General features: G+C 41.2%; 1 protein-coding gene across 1 annotated transcript in view; it reads right to left on the bottom strand.

The window, feature by feature from the left end:
• Positions 1-14478, bottom strand: part of SYN2 (synapsin II) — a 323398-nt gene extending 308920 nt beyond the window's left edge. Inside the window, exon 1 of the mRNA XM_084832467.1 lies at positions 13761-14478. Within this exon, the coding sequence (XP_084688593.1) occupies positions 13761-14098 (338 nt within the window). The 5' untranslated portion in view covers positions 14099-14478. The remainder of the gene's footprint in view (positions 1-13760) is intronic.
• Between the last annotated feature and the right edge of the window lie 549 nt (positions 14479-15027).

The following is a 15027-nucleotide window of genomic DNA, read 5'->3' as shown; positions in this document are numbered from 1 at the left end:
TGGAAGTGAGCCTACTATCCTCACCAGCAGCACTGAGCTTGTGCTAACAGCACAACAGACCATCTAATTCATGCAGAAAAACAGTACTTGAAAAGCTCATCTGCTATAAAAACAACAAAGTGGTGGGAAGCCACTGCTTTAGAATTTATAACCACATTGTTACTTGGTACATTGTACAGGTTCTGAATTTTAAATAGAACTTAGACTTTTATTTTCTCCTTATAAATGTGGGTTAGATTTACCATTATTTATAGCTTATTTCCTTTGCAGCCAAAGATGGAGAAGCTCTATACAGTCAGTAAAAACAAGACCTGGAGCTGACTGTGGCTCAGATCATGAGCTTCTTATCGCAAAATTTCGGCTGAAATTGAAGAACGTAGGGAAAACCACTAAACCATTCAGGTATGACCTAAATCATATCCCTTATGAATATACAGTGGAGGTGAGGAATAGATTTCAGGGATTAGACCTGATAGACAGAGTGCCTGAGGAACTATGGACGGAGGTCCGTAACATTGTTCAGGAGGCAGCAACTCAATCCATCCCAAAGAAAAAGAAATGCAAGAAAGCAAAGTGGCTGTCTGAGGAGGCTTTACAAGTAGGTGAGGAAAGAAGGGAAGCGAAAAGCAAGGGAGAAAGGGGAAGATATATCCAACTGAACGCAGAGTTCCAGGGAATAGCAAGGAGAGACAAGAAGGCCTTCTGAAATGAACAGTGCAAAGAAATCGAGGAAAACAACAGAATGGGAAAGACTAGAGATCTCTTCAAGAAAATCAGAGATCTCAAGGGAACGTTTTGTGCAAAGACGGGCATGATAAAGGACAAAGAAGGCAGGGACCTAACAGAAGCAGATGAGATTAAGAAGAGGTGGAAAGAATACACAGAAGAACTATACAGGAAAGATCTGAATGTTCCTGATAGCCATTATAGTGCGGTCACTGACCTTGAGCCAGACATTCTCGAGAGTGAAGTCAAGTGGGCCTTAAGAAGCATTAGTAACAACAAAGCTAGCGGAGATGACAGTCTTCCAGCTGAGCTATTTAAAATCCTAAAAGATGATGCAGTTAAAGTGCTGCACTCAATATGCCAACAAATTTGGAACACTCAGCAGTGACTGCAAGACTGGAAAAGGTCAGTTTACATTCGAATTCCAAAGAAGGGCAACGCCAAAGAGTGTTCAAACTACCGCACAATTGCGCTCATTTCACATGCCAGCAAGGGGATGCTCAAAATCCTACAAGCTAGGCTTCAGCAGTATGCGAACCGAGAACTACCGGAAGTACAAGTGGGGTTTCAAAGAGGCAGAGGAACTAGAGATCAAATCGCCAACATTCGCTGGATCATGGAGAAAGCAAGAGAATTCCAGAAAAACGTCTATTTCTACTTCATTGACTACGCTAAAGCCTTTGATTGTGTGGATCACAACAAACTCTGGCAAATTCTTAAAGTGATGGGAGTACCAGACCACCTTACCTGTCTCCTGAGAAACCTGTACGAGGGCCAAGAAGCAACAGTAAGAACCAGACATGAAATAACCGATTGGTTCAAAATTGGGAAAGGAGTACGACAAGGCTGCATATTGTCACCCTGTTTATTTAACTTATATGCAGAGTACATCATGAGAAACGCTGGGTTGGATGAATCACAGGTCGGAATTAAGATTGCCAGGAGAATTATCAACAACCTCAGATATGCAGACGATACCACCCTAATGGCAGAAAGCGAAGAGGATCTCAAGAGCCTCTTGTTGAGGGTGAAAGAGGAGAGTGCAAAAGCTGGTTTGAAACTCAACATTAAAAAAATGAAGATCATGGCATCTGGCCCCATCACTTCCTGGCATATAGAAGGGGAAGAAATGGAAGCTGTGACAGATTTTATTTTCTTGGGCTCCAAGATCACCGCAGATGGTGATTGTAGCCATGAAATTAAAAGACGCTTGCTCCTTGGGAGGAAAGCTATGGCAAACCTAGACAGCATAGTAAGAAGCAGAGACATCACCTTGCCGACAAAGGTCCGTCTAATCAAAGCTATGGTTTTCCCAGTAGTAATGTATGGCTGTGAGAGCTGGATTATAAGGAAGGCTGAGCACCGAAGAATTGATGCTTTCGAACTATGGTGCTGGAGAAGACTCTTATGAGTCCCCTGGACTGCAAGGAGGTCAAATCAGTCAATCCTAAAGGAAATCAACCCTGACTGCTCATTGGAAGGGCAGATACTGAAGCTGAAGCTCAAATATTTTGGCCACCTAATGCAAAGAGAAAACTCTCTGGAAAAGACCCTGATGCTGGGAAAGACTGAAGGCAAAAGGAGAAGGGGACGGCAGAGGATGTGATGGCTAGATAGCATCACCGATGCAATGAATATGAACTTGAGCACGCTCCGGGGGAGAGCGCAGGACAGGAAGGCCTGGCGTGCTATGGTCCATGGGTCACGAAGAGTCGGACACGACTGAACTACTGAACAACAACAAATAGCTTCTTTGAAGTTGTCACTTTGAATGCAATTTTCTAACACTGGCAACTTCGTTTGGGCAATGGCCATGGCATGCAATAATCAAAGCAATGGCTATGCCATAATTACATAGTTACATGCTTTAACTGAATGGATGCGACCTCTCTCATAGTTCTCAAATCACATATTATTTATTTATTATATTCCTATACTGCTCAATAGCCGAAGCTCTCTGGGCAGGTCACAACAATCAAAACCATAGAATATAACATAAGTTACAATATAAAAGTTCAAAACTAAAGTTAAAATAAAAGTGAAAACCCAAATAAAACTTAGCAACAGCGCAAAGTTTTAAAATGCAGTAAGGGCACAATCCTATGGCCACTAGACAGTGGCTAGATAACCGTAGGATTGGTCAGTTCCCAGAGAACTGCCTCTCCATCCCCTCCTCCACCTCCTTGTAGGTGGTGCAGACTGTCCCTGGGCTCCAGGCTTGTAAGAACAGGGTGCTTTTCTAGGGGCGGGGTGGGAAGTGCAGAAGTACCGGTATGACACTGCCTATGTGTCATTTGGCCTCCCCACCCTGTGCTCCGACATCGCGCAGCTAGACATAGGCTGTCTAGCCGTGAATGCAAGACGACTGGAGCGTGGAACTGCACAGGAAGGCCTCCCAAACGCAAATGGGGTAATCCTGAGGGGTGGCGATCTCATAGACGCCACTCAACAGGGATAGAATGTCTCGCCCAATACACTCTCAGGCTAGTTGCTTCAAAGATTATTAGCTCTCACAGGTTCCCTCTTCACAGATCTCTTAAATAAAATATGGCCCAAGTTTATACTATATATCTGTGTCTCATCTCTTTATTTCTCCCCCACTCCTTTCACTCACAAAGTGCTGCACCCAGGTTTAACTGCACCATCAAAAGCTACAGATTACTGCTTCTTCCTCACATCGACCAGGTTCATGTGATCGCTGTGGCTCATGATAGCACCATACTGAATATTAAAGTTGCAAACCACAGCTTGATGTGTCATCCAAATCCAGTGGGGGTGGACTATGCGAGGCTTAAACAACACTTGCATAACCCTAAAACAGGCCATGGATTCTGTGATGGTTTTTCAACCCTTGCACAACACACCCCTGCTGGCTTCAGGCAACACAAGCCACAGACACAATTTGAATGTTCAAAATGGCCACTAGCACACAGCACAGTTTGATTGTGCAAACAAGTCCATTGTATAAACACCATGCTTATTAAAAATGTGGTCAATAATAGGGTAGATTGATTTAATTCAAGGCAATTTAAATCAATGATTTATATCACCAAGCAAAAAAGATAGATTTAAATCACTTATTTAAATTATATTTCCAAATGAAACTTTTTCATATATTTCCTGAACAATGATGCCAATCTGACCGGTAAACCATGTTAATTTACAAGTAAACAGAGTATTATTTACATTGTTTTATTCTTACAAAGAGGCTTTGCATCTCTCTGTCTCACTGTATGTATTTTTCATGCTTTTCTCTTTTTTTACCTATAGAGGGAATGTCTTTAAAATATTCTCATACAAGTTCTTTCTTATGACTAGCATTCATGACAGTTTGAGGTTAACAGCGCAATCCTATACACAGTATGTCTACTCAGAAATACATTCCACTGAGTTCAATGTTGCTTACTCTCAGGAAAGCAGTTATAGGATTGCAACCTAAATATGGGAATACAGAAAGATGCACACACAAAAACAAAGCAACAAACAAAAAATGAAATTTCCATGACTGACAGGTCGAAGCAAGGTTTGATATTTATTGAGCAGACCATAACAGTTTATTTTTGTCAGGTGAAAATGAAATACTTAAGTCTGGTAGGGTAAATATTCATATTTGAAAAATGACCAGATTCTTCCATTTCCATTGAAAAGCCTCCTTTAATTATTCAATGTATCTGTTAGAGGTGTTGATTCAGTTTTGAGATCAACTGCACAGCTAACATGCTTATATCCAGATTATTTAATGTTACGCTAATTGTTTAAGAAAAATTTAGTATATACATTTTTAAATTTTAAAAAATCCAATTTCATTTTTTAAAACCATTTTTTTTCTGGGGGATTTTATCATCAATTTTTATCTACCCTGTGCTGCCAAATATTAGCAGCAAATCACTGAAAGTGAATGCAAAGAGTTCACTTTTTTTCAAGCCAATGATAATACACAGTCAATGCTGCATCAGTTGTGCAATGTTTTCTTCATATATATCATGTAACAGCAGCAGTTTACATTTAAATAACTTCTCAGGGGATATGATTTCTTTCCAGCACAGAAATCCTGTCAATCATAACATTCTGTAAAATTACATACATGTACATCTATCTAAAGAAGTGTGGATTCATGCCACTAAGGAATTAAATATGAGTGAAATGATTTGATACTCTGAATTTAAAGCAATTATCCATTTCCATCTAATTCATCTTGCTGCTTCCAGGAATAACATTCATGTTCAACAACCTATATCTACAAAACCACAAATAGAAAATTAGGAAGTTTTCAACGTATTTCAGAACTATTATCTGGCACCAGTACAACTGCCAGTAAAATGTAAACGCAACATGCACAGACGGACTCATTTTTCCAATAAAGTAGAAAATAAGGGTTTTAGTTGGTATTTAAAAATTGAGAGGGAATGCAAACATTGTTATACACCTTGTCTTTAAAAGAACACAGCAGAAGAATGTTTGGTTTAAGATCCTATGATTGTAATGGAATACAATTCTGCATAACCTCAGAAATGTTACTTTCCATTCGGTAATTCAGTTTATTGTTTCTTTTATTTGCGTTTAACTCTATTCTGATGTTTGGTGTCTATTGGTAACAATTCTTTGTTTCAATATTTAAAAATTGTAAACTGCCCTTGGTACCTTGGCAGAAAGGCAGGATAGAAATGTATTAAATACATAAATTTAATACCACCACTAATATAAAACATTAGGTTAAATCTTAAGGTCACCATGCAGTGGATGTTTCTGTGTAGATATAATTGTGCTCAGCCAGCTTGGCCCCTAGGTGTTCATCATCACTAAGTGTTCATCATCAGCACCTCCAGGCTGAACTCTTAAGCTTCTGTTTAACTCAAGGGTGAACTGGATTCAGCAGAATGGGTAGATAAAATGGTGGGGAAAGGAAACGAGGCAAATCCAGCTGTATTTTATTCCTACGGTTCTAATGTCAAAGTTAATTCTATGATTCTATGATTAATGTTTTCCAAATAATTTTGCCCGATGCTGAAAACCTGAATGTGTTTGGCATACCAAAATAAGAGCATTAATAAACATGTTTAAAACATTCCAGAAATGTTTCTGTAACTTTTTGTTGTTCAATGGCTTTGTATAGTGTGTGTGTGTGTGTGTGTGTGTGTTTTGGCTAGATGCTGCAACCTGAACCTGTCAACCCAAGATCATTTGACTGGTGGCCTATGGTTGTTCCCCTAACCGAACTGGATTCTTCCTCTACTGCATTGCTGCAGTCCCTCACTGCCACATTTTAATATTAGAACCTTGGTCCTTCCAATGTTTACTACAGTTCCTATGGAAGAAGAACACATACACCAAACAGGTGCTAAGAACTTGCCCTCTGTAAGTTCTGCCTAGTAGTAAGGCCTGCCTTGGGTAGACTGATGTGCTGAAACTTGTGGAACCCAAACAAGGAAAACCTTGGGCTAGGATTCTAGACAGATACAACTGAGTATGCTGGCTCCTAGTACAAAGATTTACAGAGGGGACAGTGGAAAGTTAAGCTTTAATACTAAAAAAAGAAAAGAAAAAAAAAGAAAAGAAACATTTAGGAGTAATCAGTTGTATTTCATCTGTACTGCCCAAACTTTGGCCTAATAAGCTTTCACAACCCTTCCCCAGTTTAATATTAAATAGTGCCATCTGTATTATGCTTTGTTTTCTCCTATGAAAATGAATTGTGCAGCAGAATACTCTTCCCTATCTAGGATCTCACTGATCCTAGATACTAAACTCCTAAACCTAGTCTCAGAGCTTTAGATACAGAACTTCTCCCCTTCTCCTCAGTTATCTGATCTCTCAGATATGAAATTGTGGTGCTGGGAGTTCCCTTCCTAAAAATGTTTTGGGATCTATAGATGCAGACTATTAAACAATAATGATAATAAAAAGTTATTAAATTATTATGATTTTTCTTAAACCAGATGCACGGGTATGAACTTATTTTGGCAGAGGGCAAAAGCAATAGCTTTTATCATTGCAATCTTCAAAATTACCAATCTGTGCTGCATACATAACTATCTATACAAAGCAAGTACAATACAAGTTTCATCTATGTATATCGAAGACTAAAAATTCAACATACATTAATATGTGCATGATGTAGTGATTAGAAGGACAATTTTGTATAGTAATAATGATGCCATCCCAGCATATAGAAAACTATTCTAAATTATTTTAATATTGAAAAAAGAAATGTTTATATGCAACAGTATCCACTCAAGGCAAATTACTATTTCTTCAAGTTCTCAAAGCATTACTGCATACTCTGTGACTATTACAGTGTTAACCTAGAATAACACAACCAATTTTCATATGATAGCAGCAGCTGAGCCCATTTATTGTTCCAGTTTAATTCTGGTGACCACATATCATAATTATCCTTTTTTCCTATAGCTACCCAAATGGTTGGTCAGTTGCACTCATACTTTCAGAATAACCACTCCTAACCGTTTATCAATACAGACTATGTGAACAGGTAGGCAGTTGTTTTTTTTAAGAACATCGTAAAACGTGTTCTAAAATACTAAACAAAATAAAGTAGAAAGGAAAGGAAAATAAAAGAAAATTAATCACTATTATCAAACTGCTCCTTCCAGGCTCTTCATATGCTGCTGCTGTTGTTTTTAGTTTGAAAAAGAACAAACGTTCATCAAGTGTGGTTCATTGGATATAATAATGTAATTAGATGTGAGAAAAGGAATGGGGCTGGTGTATTGGCTGGTAAGATCACAAATAAACTGAACATGAATGCTCAGTGAACCTTCCTATAGTTCTTCCTCTGTACTTCCTTAGAGCAGCAAACATCTGGGGGTGGAACTCTACTCTGATAGGAACTCAGGGTCTTATTGTTCAGGCTGTCTCACTCTACTTTCTAATTAGACTTCTCCTCTCCAGGCTGGCAAAGCATTTCAGGAGAAAAAAAGCACTAGTGTGCATGCACACACATGCTCGCACACACATGAATCCACCTGTTCACTCAAGGAACATTATATAGGTAAGTGCTGTCAGGCTTGCCCCAATGCAAAGTGTCAGATCTAGTGCCTGAGACCACTCCTGTAGACTTACATCACACCTGGCGGTGTTCTCTCTTTTATGCCACTAAAGGGATTGGCCTGGCGATTGTAGATGCATGTGCTCCTGCTAAACGGTTTGCACTGCTTGTAGACATATGCTGCTGCAGCAGCACCCCTCTGCACACACCAATGTCAGATAAGAATACCAGATTTACAGACTAAGATGTATTAGAATGTATAAGTCTTTATAAAAATGTAAAATTTCAGGAAATGTTGAGGCCGTAGGGAAAAAAATGTGTTTTTTTCTGGAAAAAAATGAAATTTTGGAAAAACTGAAAAATAAGCAATACTTGTTTTTTAGCGCACTTTACAGAATTAAAGTCACTTTGTTGCTTTAAGACAGCCTTCCCCAACCTGATGCCCTCTAGATATTTTGGACTTAGCTCCCATCAGCCTCTGGCAGCATGGCCAATGGTCAAGAATGCTGGGCACTGTAGTCCCAAACATCCAGAGGGCACCAGGTTGGGAAGGGCTGGTTTAGGAACATAAAGCAGCCTTTCTGTTCCTAACATTATTATATGTCTGACTTAGTTTGCTCATAAATTATCATTATATTTTAAAACTTTTAAAAGTTAACTCAGTAAATTTATAATTATGAATAGATTAGAACTACATTAAATGTCTGCTACAGCATCAGGAACACTGGACTCCATAGAACAAAACCCAAGCTGTCAAGAACACACATTTACTGTCAAGAATGTGCAGTGGTGACTCTACTCACATGTTGAGAAACTGAGCATAAATGTCTATCAGTAAATACTTTTAATAAGGAATGAAAGAAATAACTATGCTTGGAATCTTACAGAGAGGATTTAAAAATATATTTTTACCCATGGCCTCATTAATTCCAGACCTTTTACATCTCTGGAATTTCTATAAAAGTGTTCTTATTACATGGTTTTTAGAAATCAGTTTGAAGGGAGTAAAGGCTGGGTAACAATATATGAATATTTTGTCTTAAATTCTAAAAGAAAACATTTCATAATCCAAAGTTGTTCAATTTTTCGGGGGGGGGAATGGTCCTTGGAGAAAAAAATGGGGGGAAAATGGCTTTTTCCAACTGTTTCCAGATTTTTTCCGGGCCTTCACATCTCTAAGTCTTTATAGCAACACATTCATCTAATTTTGAATGCATTATAAAATCATCTGGCCTAAAGATGCTGTTCCCATCTCTTTACCTGGATGTAGTTTTATCTTTAAATATTTATTTATTTATTTATGACATTTCTATACCATCCAATAGCTGAAGCTCTCTGGGTGGTTCACAAAAATTAAAACCACAAGTACAGCAGAAAAACAATATAAAATGTAAAACCATTAAAACTACCAGTATGATAAAATATAAAGTATAAAAATATAATTTTTATAATTTTAAAAATATAATTTTATAATAAAGTATAAAAATATAACCAGTACAACCAGCAAAAAACCTAGCAGCAATGCAGAGATTTAAAATAGAGTAACAAATTTAAAACAGCAGAACTAAAAGACTGGAATGCTAAAATGCTTAAATTACGGGGGGCAGGGGAAAGGTCTTTACCAGGCACTGGAAAGAGTACAACATAGGTGCTAGGCGGGGAACTCATTCCACACAAATAGACACAAAAAGAGCCAACAGTTATGAAAAGGTTTCACCAGTGACTAATGTTATTAAACAAACCATTTAGAGTTGTGGGGGTGGGATTCCCCTTGACTAAAAGAGACGTTTTTGTACAATAAGATTGCTTTAACTGCTACTGAGATCATAGGAGAGGGGGGAATTGAAAATGTACCTTTTATGACTTCAGAGTACAAGGCAGTAAGCTCAAATGACTGTTCCTGTTTGGTTGGGTTTTTTTAAACTTTAAAAAACAAAACAAATAAACAAACTTTGGCTACGATCCTGAAACTTGCAGCCCATTCTTATGCATATTTGGAATAAGTTCCACTATATTCCATGGGACTTAGTCCTAGGTCCCATATCAAATATCAAATTGTGACTTTAAACTGCACTGCAATCAGGGAGTAAGTCCCACTGATCACAGTGGCTCTTGCTACTGGGTAAACGTGCATTGGATTATGCTGCTAGTGATTTTAAGTCATAACCCAGTCCAGTCCAGTAATGTGTGAAATATTACTGTGATATTCTGCCTCACTAAGACATCACATTATATCTGCAAAAACAGGCATGTGGTTTACAAGAGGGCAGAGTTTTCCAAATTGTTATTTGAAATGCTAATTCAGATCCTATCATTATTGCGTGTTGTTGACATTTTTAAGAGATAGACTTAATAAAATTACACATTTTGACACTTCAGAAGTGGAGGCCAGAATTGCACATTTCTCTGTGTGTGTTTAAACTGCACAAAGTGTCTGCTCTCCTAGTTCTCTATTAAAGTTCTGACTAGCTTTCTGTTTTGCTGGATATTGAAATATTGCTCAGTCAACTGGGCTATTGCACTCCTTTCCCCATTCACTCTGTACTAGGAGAATAACATAGCATTTTTATAACGAGGCATCTGTTGCTAGAAGCATGTGATTTCACTCCTAAAATTGAAAGTCACAATTGTTGCATTGTATAGCCTTATAAAATATAGAAACACCCAAGTGCCACTCCTAAGCACGCCAGTAGAATTGGTTGCAGTCTAGTTAGTTTTGGAGGCTTATATACAAAGTTGCCTGAGTGCATAGTTACGTAAGAGTATAGCATGATTTTATAGTGAAAAAAGACTTGGAAATTATTTTACACACTTTAAAACTTTATTTTATGTTGGAATCTCAATAAAAACAAATACTAAAAATGGCTTCTAAAATGTAGCTCCATTTCACATATAATTAGTCGTATTAATATTGCATACCATAAATGTTTGCTAATAATTCAAACACAAATATGAAGCATGAGAGTCTTACAAGCAAACCATAGCCATATGCATAAGATGCCTATCTGTTAAATTGATCCATATAGTCAAACAAACGGTTACACTATTTTCATACAGAATGTAAATGACTATTTGTTTCCTAATGAAGCAAATGCATTCTATGTAATATACAGTTTAAGTTCTCCATTACATAATAAAATCTAGAAAATCTTCAGTAGGTTTTCTGCAGACTCCAACTTTGCCTTCTGTCTTTAAAAAGTGGAGCCTTCACCCAGCTATTTTCCACACAAGTTGATATATGACCAAGGCCAGCCCAAGATATTTTGCTGCCTGAGGCGAACAAAATGGCGTCCCCTTGCATTCCATGTACAAAAGCTGACTAGACTGACAGTTAAAGCTTACTTCAACACTGGTGATGGGACAGTATCCTCTGCCACACCTGAAGGCAGCAGACTAGCTTAGGGGGCGTGGGGCAAGCTGTGTGGCACACAGCTTTGTCCTCCAACAGCTTGCTGCCACCTCTCAGCATCTGCCACCTGAGGCAACTGCCTCACTCTGCCTAATGGTAGTGCTGGCCCTGTATATGACCTGATTGGAAGATACACAAAACAGAAATGTTTGACAGAGGTACACCATAGCTGGAATTTTATAAACCATGATTTATTACATAGATCTTGAAAACCAAAAGATGGTGAGCTGTTTTATAACTGCCACAAACAGAAAACCCCAATATACATTGGGGTCTATTATAATAAACATGAGGACTCAAGAAGCCTTTGAGAATGGAAAATCTGAATAGCAGAAGGCAATACTCAAAGGTTCATAGGCATCAATAGGTCAGTGGAAAAATATATTACGTTGCTGCACAAAAAGCCAAAGGGATATATCCCCTTGAGAAATGTTTGACAGTTGCAGTCACTGAACCTTAATGGCTGTGGAATGCTGAGAGTTGTAGGACTTTTTTCTGCATAATCATACACAGGATTGCACCCTAAGCAGATAAGATTTGCCTTAGTGCATCAGACCAAGGCCCCTCTAGCCTACTACTCTGTTTTCAACAGCAACCATCCAAATGTCTTCGGAAACCCTCAAGCAATAGCCATACACAGACATATTCTTGACTTTAACTTGTGTTTTATAAGCTGTCAAATCAGCAGCACCACAGCTTGTGATAGTGCACTTCCCTTTAGATTCAGATTACTGTTTTTAGGTATTAAAAAGTCAGGCAGCCTGCTGTGAATTGTATTGGTTAGTTGCCCATAACTACTGTATTATTTACACATCACGCCAAATTTTTAAAAGGGGCAGAGTAACCAAATTTAGATACTGAATCATTAACTGTTTTTGCTTCATTTCCAACAGTAACCATACTCAATGGCACATGCTGATAAAAACATAATGAAAGATGGAGATTGTTGTATGTTTGATAGTAGTGTCACATCTTCAAAAACCTCTGATTTTTATGCATATCACAGACATCCAGCTATATTAGTCTGTGGCAACAGTGTCTAATTGGAAGCAAGACCCACCAAGTTTAATGGGGCTTACTCACATGGAAGTGTGCAGTGGACTGCCTAAGTCTGTACTGAACACAGTGGATCTTACTTCTGAGTAGATAGGTATGGGATTGCACTGTTAGAGTCTTGTGGCACCTTAAATACTAACAAATACATGATGGCTTAAGCTTTTGTGGACTAGAGTAGACACATAAATATGGCTGACAGGTACACAGAGAATGCCATGAAATTTTAAATGTTGTACACCTCTTTGTGTTATCAACTAGGACACACTGGATGACTTCATAGTTGACTCTGTAACCTTTTTTCTTTTTAAACTGCATGTATATATCTCCTGATCTTATATGGGGTTTCAAATAATCTCCTGTCCACATTGCTGATCAGATGCACACCTGCTTAGCTTTAGATGCTGCAGCATCTGGTGCTCCCCGACCATTCAGATTTCATTGTGTAAACATTTTCTAGAGCATCAAGAAAAAAAATCTAGCCCAAGAATTAGATAACTGAGAACTTATGTCTATACTCAACACACAGGTGACATTTTGGGTGTTCTAAGAATTTGCTTCCTTCCACCTGTTAAATCAGTATTTATTTGCACCCAGCAAATATGCCAGTGATCTGGCTGTCAGTATTGCAGATTTGCTTAAGATAACGTACCTATTTGGGACAAATCAGATAATAGCTGATTAAACAACTTGCTGCTATTTAAATAAAAATGTATTTATCATTTTAAATATTCATGATATGTAGACAAATCTCAAAATGTCACGAATACTTTAAAAAATGTATATATGTGAGACCACTGATATGTGAACTCACACGTTTTGTCTTATGGGATTGTATCCAATGTGGGACTTAAGTTAGACTAACATAGGATACATACAATCCATTGGCTATAACACAGGGATTTCGTCTTTGGTGTGGTCAATCAACACCACCATTCCATTGCAGCATATAAGGAATGCTTCCTCATTGCCTAGGAAAAGCATGAAATCTGTGCATGGAATCATCCTGCACGATGATGCTTTGTATGTGAAATTCACCAAGTGAGCCCAAGCTGGGAAGCTGCAATCAGCTGTAACTTTGCAGCGCACGTACTCCCAGTCAAATATGCACGCGTGTGATAGTACCACGTGACAATCCACAGGCAGGTTTGATGCTTTTGTGTGCGTGTGTCGTTCCTCCCCCCCCCCCGCAAATGTGGAAGTTCTCCGCAAGCAGGAAATAAGTTGGCAGGTGGCCCTTTGCCCCCTCCACCGCAAAGGCAACCCATCTCTTCACCAACTGCTGTTGACATTCGCCCCTGGCGCAATGGTACTAGGGCCATTCCCTCTGGCCTCGCTGCAACCCAGTGGGCGCCAACGCAGCTGACTGGCATGCCTGACACGGACCTTCTCTCCAGGCTGTAGGCGCGGGCATGGCCATGTCGCCTATTGTCATTCAGCGCCGGCTTTTTCCGCCCTCGGTATCAATCCACAACCGGGGGCGGGATGGGGAGAAAGAGGACTGGGCACTAATCCTGACACTTGGCAAATGGGGGGGGGGGAGCGCGCGCGAGAGCGGCGCCTTACCAGTCCATGTGAGGCTCATCGATGACCAGGAGCAGCTTGAACTTTTTGGCTGCCGCCGAGGAAGACGAGCCCGCGTCCACCAAGCCCGCCGAGGCCGCCGTCTGCTTCACGGCGTTGGAGAGGGAGCTGAAGAAGCTGCTGCCCGCCGACTGCGGCGGCGGCGGCTGGGCTGGTGCGGGCGCCGCCGGCTGCGGCTGCCTCCGCTCCGAGGCCGGGGAAGCCGAGGACGGCGGCGGCGGCGGCTGGGGCTCCGGCCGCTGCAGGTCGGTCATGTAGCCATTGGGCAGGTTGGCGATGAAGCTGCTGTCCGAGAGCCTGCGCCGCAGGAAGTTCATCATCTGGCCGCCAACGGGGGGACGCGACGGGCAGCCGGGGACGGGCGGCGGGCAGACAGACCGGGGCGCCTGCCTGGGCGGAGGCTCGGCACGCCGCCTCGCTAGGGCGCGCAGGAGCGAGCGGGCTGCAGTCGCCTGCCTCTGCGCGCGCTCTGGAGCCGGCGGCGGCTGCTGCTGCCGCTGCCGCCGCTGCTGCCGCCTCCCCGCTTGTCCCGCCCTCCCGGCTCTAGGCGGCAGCCGCCCAAGCCGCCTCGCTCGGCTCTGGACGGGCGCCGGCGGAGAGGCGGCGGCGCCGCGCCGCGCCCGGGTTCGCTCTCGAGGTTAAGGGGAGCCCTCAGAGAGGCGCCGCCGCCGCCGCTCTCGGGTTCGCCCCGAGCTCTCGTGTGGGCGGGAAAGCCCCCTTCCCCCCGCCCCGCACAGGGACGCCCCTCTTGGAAACGGCCCCGCCCATCCTGCGCGTTGTACCTCGGAGACGCCACTTTTACCTCAGGGGCGCCAATTTCCTGGGGAAATCTCTCGTCGCAGGTGGAGAGCTCCCTGAGAGGACAGTGCTGTACAGGAAAACCGAGAGCGGTCCTCTCCGCGCAAGACCGCTGCCCTCCACCTCCAGCCATTTTGTCAGGGAAGCTCCGTTCGCTTCCCTTTCCGAGCAGCGCAAATGGGGTGAGAAGAACTGGACATTCTCATGCGACGTTTCCACCTGCATGAGGGCTGTTTCAAAGAGGACGGTGTCCAGCCCCGTCACTGATTTTTATTTGTGCACATTTATGCGCTGCTGAGCATAAAATAAGACCACATTGCCGTACAACTTGCAAATCACAATGATAAAAAAATATAGGATAATGATAAAACAGGCGCATAGTAAAATCAGTATTCATAGCTGGGTCTAGGGTGGATTCAAATGAATTCAGATTTCTAAGAATCCAAACTGC

The sequence above is a fragment of the Heloderma suspectum genome, chromosome 2, assembly GCF_057233095.1.
Source record: "Heloderma suspectum isolate Gila_16-S chromosome 2, 16-S_ref, whole genome shotgun sequence".
NCBI lineage: Eukaryota > Metazoa > Chordata > Lepidosauria > Squamata > Helodermatidae > Heloderma > Heloderma suspectum.
This window is presented reverse-complemented; position numbering and strand designations above follow the sequence as displayed.